The sequence below is a fragment of the Xiphophorus hellerii genome, chromosome 4, assembly GCF_003331165.1.
Source record: "Xiphophorus hellerii strain 12219 chromosome 4, Xiphophorus_hellerii-4.1, whole genome shotgun sequence".
Taxonomy (NCBI): domain Eukaryota; kingdom Metazoa; phylum Chordata; class Actinopteri; order Cyprinodontiformes; family Poeciliidae; genus Xiphophorus; species Xiphophorus hellerii.
In genome coordinates this window covers 973022-989634 of record NC_045675.1, presented here as the reverse complement: position 1 = coordinate 989634, position 16613 = coordinate 973022, and the positions used below count along the sequence as shown (strand labels likewise).

Sequence of the window (16613 nt, the reverse complement as noted above, 5' to 3'; positions counted from 1 at the left end):
TGTCACATCATCTGTACTTTGCCATAATTGGACCTGCTGCTACTTCTTTGGATGGTTGAGTGCCTTTAGTTAATTTAGTTGTATATATTGTTATTATTATTATTGTGTGTTTGCTTATTTTTACTGTATATATTTGACCTTTTGCACGGGAGCTGCAATGGAAATTTCGTTGAATTCTGTTCAATGACAATAAATGCTATCTAGACTCTAGATCTAGATTTTCTCATAAAATAGTGTAATGCAATTTCGGCAAGAAGCAGACAGGTGAAACTCAATGGTTTACAATTAATTTACAATTTACAATATGCAATTTAAAATAAGAAAAACCAAACAGTAAAGTCCAGGAGTGAATCCTAAAATATCAACAGGAGGAAAACACAGAAAAACAGAATGAGAAAAGGAAGATCTGACTGAGTTACTGCTGATTAGGAACTGGGTGGGAAGCCAGGCCACCATCTGTGTTTACAAAACTTTTCAAAAACGTTGTCAATATTCTATTTATTTTTTTAAAAAAAACACAATTTGCAGTAGCAAAGTTTCCATTGATAAGAAACACAATTAAAATCAGATGTGATTAAGTTTAAGTCATTAAATCATCCTTCAGCGACTTCCTGTCTTCTTCTTTGTGGTTTGTGTCAGTGGTAACATCCGGTTGTTGATCATGTGACCCGTGTGATGCAAAAATAAGTTCTTCTACTGCAGCCACAAAAAAAAACACTTCATCCAGGTGCCAAAAGTTTTTATCAAAAACGAGTTTTTTTTCTAAATTGCCATGTTTCCATAAAGCAAATTTATCTTCAAAATGTCAAATTGTGCAATTATACAATCAATGGAAATGCAGCAACTGAAGTTGAACTGAGGAGATGGCTGTTATATTAACCAGGAAGCCCAAAACCCAAACACTCCAGAGTCGAGACACCAGAGGTTAGAGAAGCAGAAGATCCAGAACGTTCTTAAAGGAACTTCAGGGACGCATCATTCATTTCTTCTTGTTTTCAGGGAAAAATTTCTTCCAGTTAATGTTCTGCAACACAAAGTTAAGAAACATTTTCAGATTTTATCAGCAGCATATTTACGGCTCGTTTCCACTGAGCGCTACGACGCAGGGCGGTGCGGTTCGGGGTTTTATGGGCCGACAGATCCAGGAGTGCGTTCCCACCGCCAGTTTACGACGCCACAGGCAGAAAATAAGGGGAGTAAATTTACACCAAAAATCTCAGATATTTTTATTTTAATCTCAGAAATTTTCAAGAAAAGACAAAGAAATTTATGAGTCTCAAAAGTTGAAAATGTTGAACTTGTGAAACTCTGAAATTTCCACATTTTTTTCTTGAAAATTTCTGAGATTTTTTTGGCAAAAGAGCCATTGTCTTCTCTCCCTACATTGGCTCTAATACTCCGTTCACCAGCTGGGCGGCGTTACACCCAAACAGGTAAAATGGTGTCATTTTGGTCTGACGGGAAACAAGCAGTGACATTTTTCTGTCCCCATTCAGTGGACCGTGGATCCTAACTGTACGGTACCATCTGCTGGTCCTGCAGCAGACCCAGGAATGGTGCCGTATCATCGGTTGTTTGGGCTTTACAATAGAAGCAGATAAAATGGCGAACCGAACCGCACCGACTCAGTGCAAACAAGCTATCAGTTATTTCCATTCTTACATTTTTCCCCCAGGTGCTTTTGGGTTTTTTGCTCTTCACGTCCTCCACCGACTCGTACGTGTTGCTGTGGCCGGCGCCGTCTCCGGGGATCTGCTCGTACGTGTCATCGGCGGTCCGCGTGGGGCCATCAGGGACCTCGGCATACATGCTGACCGCCTGCTGGGCTGGACTTCCTGCGGCGGCCTCGGAGGATTGGTACAGAGGGTTGGGTCTCAGCTGGTCCTGGCTGCCGTTCTCTGGTTCTGACCCGAAGCTGCTCTGACTCACACCTGGAGAGTGGAAGGAGTACGTAAGGCAGGTGACCTTCTTTGGCGGGGCGGACGCTGTGACAGAGAGGCTGTTAAACTTGTTGGAGTATTTCTCTTCCTCCTTCTCCTCCTCGTCGTCGTTGCCCAGATACGGCAGGGATTGGCTCCGGCTCTCCACCTGGCTCAGATCAGCATCCGGCACAATTTCTTTGTAAAAATCACTCGAATTGTTTGAGTCTGTTGGGTGGAGCAAGTCTCTGTTAGCGGGCAACGGCGGAGTTGTCCTTCCTCTGTGTCTCGGCGCTCTGTTTGGGTTGGTTGGCATTTCACTAGGATGGGACATTGTGTCTGGTAGAGATCCACTCAGGGAAAAACCCAAAGGCATTCCTCTTTTTGGTACCGGAGGAAGGACCTGAAAATAACAAAGCAAAGCAATTCAATCCAAAACTTTATTTGGAGAAATCATAAGCCATGCAGCACCTGTCTACTCATGTCTTATGTTGTTTGTTTTCTGTGCTTTTGGACTAAAATGTGAATTTTTTACCTAATAAAGGTGTTATTCTTCTTCAGAGGATGGGCTAAATGCTAATGCTAAAGCGCTAACTTCAACCATGTTGCTGCAACATCTACAGGAATGGAAGGATCCACTCTCAGGAGAACATTGCATCACACTGCGTTGCCTTGTCCTCTTAATGTTAGACGCACCTGGACCGGGTCAGACCAGACCATAGATTTACTTCCATAAAGTTCAGTTTCTATGATGCCCTTTGTTATATTTCATGGTCAATTTAATGTTGGTGGCCTGGAGTTATCTGTAATATGCAGGTATGAAGTGCATGAAGTCTATTGTAGTGTTCTGGATGTACAAAAATTCAATATTTAAACTAGTGCATGGTCTAATGTATTCTGTGTTGACCAATAGCTGTAAAGACCAGAAAAATTCTTTAAGAGTTGACATAAATTCAAAAACATGCAAATGGCCACTGTAGGGAAAGCAACTAATTTAAATGGACTGTAAATAATGAATTTATTTGACTTGCTCTTTCTAACCAGGCTGACCTGCAGGTGAAGAGGAACCAGAATGAAATGATCAGCTTTTCAGTAAGACTTCAGTTTCCATCCTACCTGTGAAAGAGACGATGCATCCACGGATACGGTTCCCGTCAGCTTCCTGTTTCTGGATTTGGGAGGGAGGGAAGGCGCCGGTTCTGGAGGAGATTCATTTTGACGCTGCTGAACCTTTTTTTTCTTGTCAGGTTCGACTTGGTCCCAGATGGACCGCAGAGCTTGAACACTGACACCTGAACTCTTCTTGGCATTGACCACATCATACAGATCATCAGCATCGTCCTGAAGAGTAACAGCAGAGTTACTTTATGATCCGCAGTCCAGCGGTTCAAAGATGGGAGACAGATCTGAGTCTAATCTAACCAATGGTGCTCAAATTAAGGTCATACTGGTCAAACTTAACCACAACCATATTCTAATCCAGTAACATAAATTAGCTTTGTTACGGCCCAAGGCTATTCCTTTGAGGTTTAGCATCCCTGCTCCAGATCTTCTGATTGGTGCTGATTGGAAGTGGAGGCAGCTGGCCAGTGTCTCCATGAATGACATCAGATCAGCTTAAAATGCACCACCTTTTTCTCACCAGGACAGCCCTTTTTCTCTTGGTCTGTCAACCTCTCCTCTTTTCTCCCTTTCCTCTCCAACCAGTTATGACTTTTGTTAAATAAATCCTATTTTAAGTTATCCCACGCGTTGCTTCCCTTTCATTTGTTATGGTACTAGAGCCAGACCATAACAAATTGGGGGCTCGTTCAAATTTATGTTATAGTTTGGCGCGACAGTTTTTTCAGTTGGTAAGCTTTGTTTATTAATTTAATTGGGAAGTTAGTGTGGGAATCTTGAGTTATTTTTAGAGAAATGTTTTTTTTCTCCTTTTTTCTGGTTTGGGGTAAGTAGTTTGCTTTCATTTCTTCTGACGACTCTAATGGTAAGTGTGATTGTTGACTGGTTTGTGCAATTAAGCATGACTGATCTGAACTGGTTCTCCTTTAGGCCTCAGCGTGTCTCCCCTTTGGGATTCATGTGCTCAAAATAGTAGTGTGAGATCATATGGTTAGAGCAATTGTCTCGGGGGCACAGCCGTGGTGTTGAGAAGGTTGCCAGTTTTCTGGTCGCTTTTTTCACTCTACTGGTATTTAGTGCATAAGTTCCCGCCGTCCCTGATCTCTGAAGACTAGGGTTGAGCTAGTTAGTGTCTGATAGGCAGTTAGAGGGGAGGTTCAGGTTGGTTGTTTTGTGTTGCACAAATTGTCAGCAATTTACTTTAAATTTTGAAACATTGTTTTCTGATTAAGAATTTAATTATGTCTGTTGAAGATTTTAATAAAAATCCATCAGCAGAATTTCTGGATCTGTGTTCTAGAGAACAATTGGTAAAAATTGCTGAGCACTTTAAAATAAGTGTTGGTGATAAACGGTTGAAAGAAAATGTTAAAGCAATTTTAAGGGAAAACTTAATTGAAATGGGCGTTTTGTCTTTGCCTTCAACGCCTGAAGATTTGGATTTAGAGGTTGTAAAGCCTAAACTTTTGGATTTTGAACAACAAAAAGAGATGTTGAGGTTAAGAATGCAACTGGAGAAGGAAAAGGAGTTGGCTTTGGAGACTTTACGACAGCAAGCAGATTTGGATAAGGTTCTTGCTTTGGAAAAACTAAGACAGGAAACTGAATTGGCAAGAATACATTTCCTAATACATAATGAATACATAAACATGCTAACATTTGCTAATTAGCAAGAAACAAAGCTAGTTAGGATTTTCTCAGGCTAACAGAGACATTTGGTAAAAACACATCAGATTTTGAAGGCAAAATATACGATGCTAGTGGGTTTCAAACTGTTTAGCATAGCAGCATGCTAACATTTTCCTGATTATTGTTAAAGATATGACACTCAAATAGTTTGCTTTTGTGCTAATATTTGCATATTAACAGTCACAAATTCACTATATTTCATATTTTAGAGGTTTATAAAAAGTGACAATACAGAGTTTTCCCCTGTTTAGCACATTAGCATGCTAGCATTTCCTTATTAGCAATGGCGATGTAAACTGATAAGAAAAACTCAAATTATTCAAGAAAAATGTATTTGTTTGTGGATTTTTTTGTACGTTTGCAAAGCAGCCAATCCAAAGGCAAGCTAAATACCTACAAACTAAATACATGGGCAGCTAGCTAAATACCTGGCTTCAAACTAAATATTAACTTGAAGTTTATTTAGGAAGCTAAAAACGTAACTTGAAACTAAATAGTTTGGAGTTAGTTAGTTTGGAGCTAAATATCTGACTAAATACTTAGTTTGGTGCAAAACACTTTGTTGGTTTACAGTATTCAACTAGCTAATTCCATCTTAAATTGACGGTCTGAAGAAAAGCAGATGAAGAGCTCAGCTGAAATACTCGAAAAGCAGGATTTTGTCTCACCTGGCAGCAGCTGGAGGTGAGGAACTCCCCAAACGGCTGGATGGGCCGGACCTTGTAATGCTCGATCAGCTGGGTCAGACTGCCAAACAGCTGACAGTCTCCTGCTATCACAAACTGCCCTTCAGGATTTTGGGAAATGACAAAATGACGACACCTGTCTTGACCTCTGAAGGGCGGATAGTCGTTCAATCAGAGAGTTGTGAGCGAATCATTCAATGATTTACTAGGAAACTTTTTTTGCCTCACTTGTAGGACAGGATGTAGCCGATGGCTTTATCACTGAGGCGGATGAGGAAGCAGCCCAGAGCTTTATCTCTCAGCACATCTTCTGCTTCCCTGCAGTGGAGTGGGAGAAAGGCAATTAAACAGAACTGCAGGCAAATTAGATTCAAAAATATCCCAGCTGCATCATGGAGCTGCAGCACACAGGCAGCGGCCATTCGTTCTGTCAGAGGGAGAATTTACTGCACAAAGTCTCTGACGGTTACATTAGAGGAAGAGAAGCCCAACAAGCAATGCAGGTTTGCAAACCTGAATGAGACGAGAAACATCTGCAACAATGTTTTCTGGACTGATGAACAGAAATAAACCAAAACAGAGATGTGTGACCAGCATCATGTCTAGAGAAAACCAAACATCTCATCACCAACACCTCCTAACTGCCAAACACAGGTGGTGGAAGAATCATGGTTTGGGTTTCTGTTGCATCCACTGGGCCTGATCTGCTCTGTGTACTGAGATATTCTAGCACCAAACAGGAGTCCAAATAAATCCCAATGACTGAAACGGGAAAGAATCAATGTGTAGCAACTGACCTAGTCAAAGTGTAGACCTCAACCTGATTTAAATGCTGTGGTGAGACCTTCAGGAAGCCGGTTGGTCAGAATTTATCCACAACAATGTGAGAAAGTTTTAGAGACAATAGCGGCATCCAAACATTTTCAACGTTGGCCAAAATCAAGGAGAAAGAACTCAGGAGCCACAATTTATTTATTTTTTTTATTTTCAGTTAAAAATGCAAAATGATTTCATTTTCAGTTCTTTTCCTTTTTCCTACTAAGCAACAAATTAGCAAGTATTTTAATTTAAAAAGGCTCTCAAAGTTGTGCAGTTTCATAACTCATCAGTCAGCAATAAAACTGAGAAGTGTCTTTGAAAACTCTTGGCTGCACATTTTAATTATTTTGTGCGACTGAGTTTGTTTTTGAGTAAAAAGTTGCTGTTGTGACAGAACTTACTATGGCAAAAAAACATACCTAATAAAAGAAAAACATTGGTTCTGTAGCTAAGATTTTCTATTTCAGATATAAATTTGTCATTGAAAGTCTCCATTTGCCAGGGGTGTTCAAGGTGCGGCTCAGGGGCCTTTCGCTGCCCACGGAACAAATCTAGGCGGCCGTTGATCACAGTTCAGGAAGTTGATGCAGATTTAAAAATAATGTTGGGGTGAAGTTTTCACAGATGAACAGATACTTCAGAACAGAATATGGCTCAGTCTTGATTTGCTTGCCCAGGTCTGCATTTTAGTTAAAGCTGCTGGTATCTTAAATCAAGAGATTTAAGAGATTTGATTTCTTCTACAAGTAAAAGGAGATAAAAAAAAAAAAGAAACTTTCAGCAGCTTTAACTAAATTGCAGACCTGGGCAAGCAAATTAAGACTGAGCCATTTTCTGTTCTGAAGTATCTCTACTTTTACTTGAGTAAAATTTCTGAATTTTCTACCCGCTGAATGAAAAACAAGCATGTTTTAACCAAAAGCTCCCCAGACACACCTGCAGTTTCTGTTAAAGTTTCAGAAGTTTTTTATAGAAAGAAACTGATTTGTAAAACTTTTCTTTAGCCTGATTTTATTTTTTGTTACTTATTTTGGTCCTTAAATACCAAAATCTGGTATTTGGTCCATCTGATGATGTATTCTTAAGTATTACATGATTGATAATTTGATCAGTTACTCAGTAGATGAGAAAACGTTTTACCAAATACTTTTTACTCTTCAGTAATTTCTATGACCGCTACTTTTTACTTTTACTTCAGTAAAAATATGTTGAGGTATTTTTACTTATAATTTTTGGGTACTCTGCTCGCTTCTGCCTATTCTAGAAGCTAACTTTAGCATTCTGCTAACTAGAAAGAGAACTGAACATGTGACTGAAATGCTAAAAACTCAAAACAGCCACTAAGAAACATTCAGATCAACAAACTTAAACATTTTTAGCAGCTGCAGCAGCAGATCGCAGGAATAAATCAGATGAACTTTTATTGAAGTAGTGCAGATCTTACTTTCTGGCAGCGAGGCCCTGGAACCAGTCAGGGAAGTTTCCGTTCTGCAGGATGAGTGGCGCCTGCGTGTCGGTGAACCACCTCAGCACCAGCTCCTTCAGACCTCCATCTGCCGCCAACGTCTGCAGGTCCGCCATCGACTGCTTCGCCATCCTGGGTCAGGAGCTGACCGAGCAGCGCCGTGATCAAGCGTAGCCACTAAATGAGTCTCCAAAGGAAGCAGAGACGGTTCATTTGACTGTTTCAGTTGGATGTCAGTCCCACATGAAAGGTGGTATTGTTCCAGCTTATCTACTGAGCGCTCCACCTCTCATCCCGTCCCTGTTTCATTTTAATATCTCTGTTCCTCGTCCCAGATTGATCTTTAACTGCTTTACTGTAAACTTGTAAAATCTTTGTTGTGATACATTTTGTGTTGCCATACATTTTTTCTTATTTCATGTAATAATTATCAGTTCCGCTAACTAAAAAAATTAGCTAACCTATCCCTAAAGCACTAATTGTAAACATTAATTCCACTAACACTAAAGCAAAACACCAACATAATATATCATGGAAGCTATCCTTAAGTAATATACCAACATTTTATGTCATGAGTTGCGGGTGTTGAGGTGTTGAGGCAAACGCTGTAGACCCAGGTAAGATGAATAATGATGATTTTAATGAAGAATAAACGCAGCCCAGCAACGGGCAGAAGCCTGGGCTCGACGCCGGTACCGTTAACACGACTGGAACACGAATGACAGCAAGCACGTTAGACGAGGACCCGACGAGGAGGCAGACACACAGGTGGCATTAAATACACAGAGGGTAATCACAGAAACGAGACACACCTGGGAATGACCAAGGGGAGACCAGGACAACACGGAGACTCAGAGACACAGGAAACACAGAACATGACATTTTATCTAGCAGATGCTAATGCTAAAGTAATTTATCAACATATCTAGTGGAAGCTAACGCTAAAACGCTACAACAGCATAGTTTTTAATGGAAGCTAATGCTAAAGTATCAATGTTAGGTAAATTGTATTTTTAGTAATTATCAAATATTTGTTGTATCATGTAGCCTTGTAGTTACATTTAGATAATGTTTCTGTGTGTTAAATAACTTTGATTCTATCCTGAGACTGCCCTGGGAAATAGGGGTGACAGCTACTCTCAGCAGCTGTTGCCCTGCAGGACTTCCTACAAGACAGAGGTGTTAATTGCTCTGTGCTGCTTTGTGATACAAAGCCGTTGCTTTGAAGCTATGCAATGTGTCTTGTTTCACACCGGGCCTGGAGCAAGAAAGATTTAGAGTATAGATAACATGTGTCTAGAAGTGAATATTATTTAGCGCTGCAACCATGTGATGAATGCTTTGACTCCACCCTTTTAGAGTTGCAGCGCCCCGTGTGGCAGGGTTTCCTAAAGATCAATAAAAGAGAGGAACAGACAGATGTGTTTCCAGAGTAGTCGGAGATTTGTAACTGGAAACATCTCTCTGTCTGCTCTCCTCGCGAGTATAAAAGAATCTAACTCTCTTGTCTTTCTTGTGTTTGTTAAATTGTCTCTAATAGGTATTTTAGACCTGACATTATTTGGTCCTTCGCAGCCGGATGCCAATATACCGGAAGGATTCCAGCGGGCATGGTGGACCCCAGTAAAGACCGTGCGCACGGCAAGTTTCCTAGTGGAAGCTTATCAGAACCTGTTAAAGGGCTGGCGCTCTGCCTGCCTGCTGGGATCTTACGGTTGACGGCTCTGAGGGGAAGACAGGAGAGGGTGAGTAGATTCTTGTTTAAATGTGTGGCGAATGACTGAGGGTCATTGCGCGAATAAGAAAACCCTGGACATTCTAGACTCTAACAGGTAAAAATAAAACATAATATCCGTGAAGGGCGTCCGAAGCCCTTGGCCAAAAGTTCGTGGAAAAACAACAGGCGCACGGAGCCTAGTATAAACCTGCAGTAAAATTTAATAAATTGGAAGTAAAATTGTAATTGGAACGGATGGCGGAGTCCGGCGGAGCAGGCGCTTAAGTTCCGCAACAAACGTATGATTGTGAGTGTGATTGGAGATTTAAATACCATTTGGTGTTTTATCTCATATAAAAACAGTAGGGTTGTAACCAGCAAACCTGTCCTGGATGCAGAGGTAAGAACCCCCCACTCGAAAGAGTTGAAGCGGGGGTTACCACTACAGGTATTTTTAATTGCTGGCCTGCTGAAAAGATCTCCAGTTTATAGGATTCCCTATGAGTCGGACAAACTGGGCTAAATTGTATAAATAAATAAAAAAAATGGGCAAAGTATAAGCAAGAATAAGCCAACACACAGTTTGAAATCAAATGACTGGAAATATGTTGAAAATCAGGATCCGCATAAAATAAAATATTTAGATAAATGGTTAACAAACTACAACTTTGACGGCCGTCTAAATTCACAGAAACTAACAGTATTGCAGGATAAAATAAAATAAAAACAAAGTCAAACCCACAGAAATCAAAGAATTTGATGTTTTATAGAAGGGAGGATGATGAGACAAGTTTCAGAAGTGTGAAAAGGCAGGCAGACGAGCAGGGAGCAGCAGGAGGGGGAGGGGACGTAGCTGAAGTTACCAAATACCAAAATAACAAAACAGAAGGTGAGAAACAAATAATACAAAATGCAAAACTATACCCCGACTTGCCCTCACCCCCACAATATGAAAAAGGTAGTGAGGGATCTATTACTAGATCACAAAAAGCAAACTTTAAGTGGTCTAAGAACTGGGGAGAAATTTTGGTGCAGGGAGCTGTAGCTCCCACTGGGCTTTTTCTCCCTCCCCCATGTTGCCCTTCAGAAGAGGCAAATAGTCAGCCACACACACACTGATCTTTATCCTATGATACAAGTAGCAAATCCTACTGTAAGGGACGATGGAGCAGCGCCCACGATTCTGGTATATAGAACGTGGACCCTGGAGGATATAAAAAAGGCGCTTTTGGAGACAGCTGATGTTTAAAAGCAAAAACAGGACAGTTGTCTGCATTTTTATTATTGAGCATTCCCTTTTCTAGTGAAGGCGTTTCTCTTGATTCCGATATTGTTATAGTTAGTACATTTTCAAATACATTCCATATACTAGATTAGTACTTGGAGCTTTGGTAATATACTTTAATCTAACACACTATTGCTATTAATATTAACAAAGTATATCAGAAATTAAACCTAAGTGTTTCCAAGATTCCTAAGTTTGTGAACAACTCCAGATGCAACTCTACGCTCCTGGGAAACCCCCGACCTCTGACCTGTGAGCCGGGGAAGATATTCTTTATGGCCTCCTAATTTAAAGCCTTTCAGGAGCATGTTTGTTTTATGGCAGCTTTAAGTTACAGCCTTGCCAGGCTCTGAAGTCCTACCTTGCATCAGCTTGTCCAGATAGGAATGTTGATCTATTTAAACGCACATGGCATTAGCTTAACTATATTAAACCATAAAAATAGCCATATTTCCTTAACAATACCCAAAACAGAGTTTAGACCAAAAGTTAAGCATTATCCTTTAAAAACAGATGCACAGGAGGGAGCCAAGTCTTGTTATATGTAGATGATGTTTTATTAGCATCTCCAAACATGAAAATCTGTAAACAAGACACTTTAGCGCTTCTAAAACATTTAGCTGAGGAAGGTCATAAGGTCAATAAGAATAAACTCCAACTGTGTAAAGAACGAGTAAAATATTTGGGTCATAATTTAAGTGCAGGAGGGCGGACCATAATGGAGGATAGAAAAATAACGATTCTCCAGGCACCAAAACCGCAAAAAAAAAAACAAAAAAAAAAACAAAAAAAAAACGGATGATGTCTTTTCTGGGGTTAACTAACTATTGTCGAAACTGGGTGCCTAACTATGCAGAAATTGTGGCCCCTTTAAGCAAATTAATGTATGAAAAGGATCTGAAAATGTCTTCCTCTTTGGAATGGACAGAGGCAGCAGAGACAGCACTAAGTGAAATAAAACAGGCCCTAGTGTCAAGTGCTGCGCTCGCCTTACCAGACTATAAAAAAAAACATTTTTTCCAGATGGTGGATTGCAAAGGTCAGTATATGACCTCGGTGCTAGTTCAGCAACATGGTGATAAAATGAGACCAATAGCATATTTTTCTTCCAAACTTGATAGTGTGGCGTGTACCCAGCCTCCCTGTGTGAGAGCAGTGATTGCTGCTTCTATGGCAGTAGAAGTTAGTGCTCCTATAGTACTGTTTCATCCATTAACATTAAAAGTACCACATGCAGTTTCAGCACTATTATTACAAACAAATATGACTTTCTTATCGCCTGCGAGGCATCTCTCCTGTATGAATACATTATTATCACCACCTCATCTAACTATTGAAAGATGCACGATTTTAAGATCCTGCAACTTTGTTACCTCTTCCAGATGATGGTACAAAGCATGATTGTCAGGAAATGGCAGAACAAAATGCAAAGAGTAGAAATGATTTAAAAGATCTACCATTAGATCACGGTGAAATACTTTTTGTTGATGGTTCCTCAAAGAAAAATGTACAAGGGGAAACTCAAACCGGTTATACAGTAGTGACTGAAAAAAAAAAAAAAAAAAAAAAAAAAAAAAAAAAAAAAAATAGTGTTAAAAGCTGAAAAACTTCCCTCACACTACTCGGCTCAGGCTGCAGCATTGATAGCGCTAACCACCGCTTGTAAACTAATGAAAGATAAAGCAGTGACGATTACACCGATAGTCAATATGCGTTTGCAACAGTACATACGTTTGCACAGTACTGGCAAAATAGGGGTATGATAACTTCTACAGGAAAACCAGTAACTCGTGCAGACCTATTAAAATATTCTATTTATGGATTTATTTCTTTTTTAAGAACTTTTAATGCATTACAAAAGGTCATTTCATTTCAAAAAATGCCTACAGAAAGAAGAGAGGGCTGCAAATGAAATAAGGAAATAAAGTTAATAAATAAATAGAAACAGGCTCTAACTGTAAGAGGCATTGCTCCGATAACAACAAACTGCAGTATGCAACCGATTCTAGATAGTTTCAAAATCAGTCTTTTTAAACTGATCAAAACTTTAGGATAGATAAAATATTATTAAATCTACAGGAATTATGGATGAAGAAGACAGAATAAAATAGAAGTAACTCACTTGTTGACTAGAAATTGATTGAATATAGAAAAAGTTTGCTACACTGTACAAATTTGTTGTTGAAGGATAATATTAAGTTAGAAATAACTTATGGGTTAATCAAAGTGGATCTGGTGGAACTTTTGTAGAGAATAATGTAGATCAGGAGACTTGCAGCCCCCCCTTGTAGCAGCTCCGCAGGGGGGCCACAGAGTTGAGCTGTAACTTCTACCCCCACTAGATTCAACTAATTAACATGTGAAGCCTTTAGCATACCACTATTTTTAAGTGCGAAGCAACCCCCACTTGTAGTAACTCAGCAAGACAGAACGGGAAGGTGTGATGTAAATCACTTTCACTCCCAACATCTAAAAGTACCTCTTGACAAAATATCAGTAGAGGAACAACAAAAGGTTTTTAAGTTCAAATTTTAAAACTAGAAGAAACTAAAACATATCTGATGATTCGAGTGCCAAAAGCCTAATAAAGAATTAGGAGTTCCTCTTGAGATCCTTATCGGCTCTCTTTCCTGCCATAAAGTCGGCCCCTCCGAGAAGTGGGGGAGGGATTTTATGGTGGGGTTATAGATTTGCTTTGTGATCTTTTTATTTTTGAATTTGTTTTCGTTGGTCTGACTTTTTGGTTGGCTATTTGTTTGTGCACTCATTTAGTTAACTGTAAGTGTCCGTTCTTTATATTTGTTAAATATAACAAATTAATTTCTTTCTTTTGAGTTACCAGTTTCCTCTGGACCTGTTGCTCATCATACAGATGAGCTCCAGCTGATTGGTGTCCATATATGGGTGTCAAACTTCCTTAGCGGGCCATTCCATTTGTTCACCCAGGGAGGGGAAATTTGGTTTTTATTTTAATTTCTTTCATTTGTAGATTTAGTGATATTTTGACCAGTATTTTTTAGGTTTTTGGGTGTTAATTACCCCTATTATGTGTTAATGGTCTGATCAGCCACTATTTAAGTTCCCCTCATGTCTTGTTTGTTAAGTCAGTTTGTGCTTGAGTTTGTTCTGCTACCGACTGAATTGTACTTTGTTATGTTGATTTTAGTTTGGGCCCAATTTATCATTTTTGGATTTTCTTTGTAGACTATAGTTTTTGAATTTTCTTCAACGTCTCTCTGGCTGGTTAATGCGAAACCTTCACAGAGTCTAAATTGGTACACACGCCTTGTCAAACACTAGTGAAAATTTTTGAGGAGTTTGTAAAATAAATTATCTGACAATCATAAGAGTTAAATGAGATAAGGAGTTTTAAAACTGTAACATGAAGTGTTTTGGGAAAATAGTAATCTTGAAGATTTAAAGCATGCTAAAATGAATTGTTTTGTTTGTTTTGACGAGTTTCACCTTTTGGGAAAAAGGCAGCATTGAATTTGGTAGAATTTCTCAGGGAACATCATAAACCTGTTTTATCAACATCGTTATTTAAAAGTCGTAGAAATGTGATGCATTAGCAGATAATGCATCAACAGGGGGGAGAATATTGTTATAGGTTTATCTTTTATATTACTTAAATAAAATTTTTTATTTTTGAAGAACATGTTTGATCTGTGTTACACATAAAAAGTGAAAGGAAAGATATGGTCGGGTGAAAGATGTTTCTTTTGAATGGTTTTGAGTCGTTCTCCATTAAAAGATGTTCTGACAAGGGGGCTAAAATATTTTGTAACCAATAGATAACAAATTTATAGCAATTACTGAAGCATATTTTGATAAATTAACTTAGGAAAACAATTATAGAAATTAAAAATATTATTGTGTTAGCCATTTTCAGAGCATTAATTTAATGGAGCAAAAATGTTTAAAGAAATGTTTTGAAGAATCTGTTATTGATTAAAGTTATCACTAATCAGTAAAAGTACTCAGGTGGGATTATAATAATTTTTCTAAACTTGATTTTTGTTTTGATTTACATCCATTTAAAACGATTTTGAATGAAACGTTAAATTCAACGACAAGTAAAAGACCTAGGTAAAATTGATATATTCTGAAAATGTCTAGATTTGTTAAATTATACAATGACATTATAATTTCTCTAAGTTTAACTCTTTTGAATTTTTGTTTAAGGAAAACATGTTGAATGTTTTAGACAAATAACCAGTAAGATCTAGTTTGTACTATAAAAGTAATTTAAACTGGACTGTCTAATTCACATTGATATTCATTGTTTTGATGATAAATGTAAACTGTACAACTGCAGCAAATTTTAAGCTTTTGTTTATTGTTTTGTTTTGTTTGTTTAGTTTTATTTTATAAGATTGGTTTAAGAGAAAGATCTGCATATGTTTAACATTTTGGCAAAACATTACTTTGGAAACATGTCTTTTGAAGCTGGTGGTAACAGGGTTTTGTGCATTAGTTTCTCTGTAAATACCTGTATCTGTATATCCTACATCTGCTGAAGATCTAATACTCTCTTTGTCTAGTGTTTTATTTCAGAAGAGGCAACACTTACAGAAACGTGAAGTGACATGGAAAATACAGATACTGATTCGACATACATCGATGCCATCGGAGTCCCTAGTGGAGTGCCTGATGAATATAAATTAGTTGATCAGGTCGGGGCTGGTTTTGAATCTACAATTTGTTGGTGGTGCACGATTGACAAAAACGTAGACAGAATAAATTACATCCATTACAATGTGCAAAAACTGGGAAATTGGACACAGGCTGGTTTCGAGGCAGTGCATGAACAGCTGGCTGCTACTTCACTGATGGCTTTCCAGAACCGTATAGCTCTTGACATGTTGCTGGCTGAGAAAGGAGGGGTGTGCATGATTTTTGGAGAAAAATGTTGCACATTTTTGCCAAACAATACAGCAGCTGATGGAAGCTTAACGAAGGCCATTACAGGGCTTTGCACCCTTAATGGCAAAATGAAGGAACACTCTGGAGTGGATACTTCCATGTGGGATGCATGGATGGATGCCTTTGGGAAGTATAGAAACCTTGTGTCCTCTGTCTTAGTATCAATTGCAGTTTTGCTGCAATTTTGACTTTGTGTGGATGTTGTTTTGTTCTGTGCCTGCGTTCTTTGTTTAACCGTCTCATTACCACAGCGATTTCACCCATGGAGGACCAGATGGCACGGATGTATCCTTTATTAGAGAAAAAATCTGATGTTGACAAAGCCTACTCTGATGATGACTCTTCTTCTGACAGGTATCCAGATCCTAATTTTTGGACTGGGTATAACCCCTGAGTGTAAAAATGTTTGCTTTCCAAAAAATGAACTCCCAGCGGAAATCATTTGAAGTGACTGTTTTTGGAGGGATATTAGACGACACCAAATATTTGTTAAACAGGAGGGAAATGTTAGGTAAATTGTATTTTTAGTAATTATCAAATATTTGTTGTATCATGTAGCCTTGTAGTTACATTTAGATAATGTTTCTGTGTGTTAAATAACTTTGATTCTATCCTGAGACTGCCCTGGGAAATAGGGGTGACAGCTACTCTCAGCAGCTGTTGCCCTGCAGGACTTCCTACAAGACAGAGGTGTTAATTGCTCTGTGCTGCTTTGTGATACAAAGCCGTTGCTTTGAAGCTATGCAATGTGTCTTGTTTCACACCGGGCCTGGAGCAAGAAAGATTTAGAGTATAGATAACATGTGTCTAGAAGTGAATATTATTTAGCGCTGCAACCATGTGATGAATGCTTTGACTCCACCCTTTTAGAGTTGCAGCGCCCCGTGTGGCAGGGTTTCCTAAAGATCAATAAAAGAGAGGAACAGACAGATGTGTTTCCAGAGTAGTCGGAGATTTGTAACTGGAAACATCTCTCTGTCTGCTC

At 38.9% G+C, this 16613-nt stretch overlaps 1 protein-coding gene across 1 annotated transcript; it reads right to left on the bottom strand.

Moving 5' to 3' along the window:
- Window positions 1-511: 511 nt before the first annotated feature.
- sh2d7 (SH2 domain containing 7) lies at window positions 512-7967 on the bottom strand. The gene is made up of 6 exons (XM_032561689.1): window positions 7680-7967; window positions 5645-5734; window positions 5399-5564; window positions 3036-3260; window positions 1663-2322; window positions 512-1024 (listed from the first exon to the last, which is right to left on the bottom strand). Exons 1-6 carry the CDS (start codon window positions 7829-7831, stop codon window positions 980-982), a joined length of 1338 nt encoding a protein of 445 aa, XP_032417580.1. The 5' UTR covers window positions 7832-7967; the 3' UTR covers window positions 512-979.
- Between the last annotated feature and the right edge of the window lie 8646 nt (window positions 7968-16613).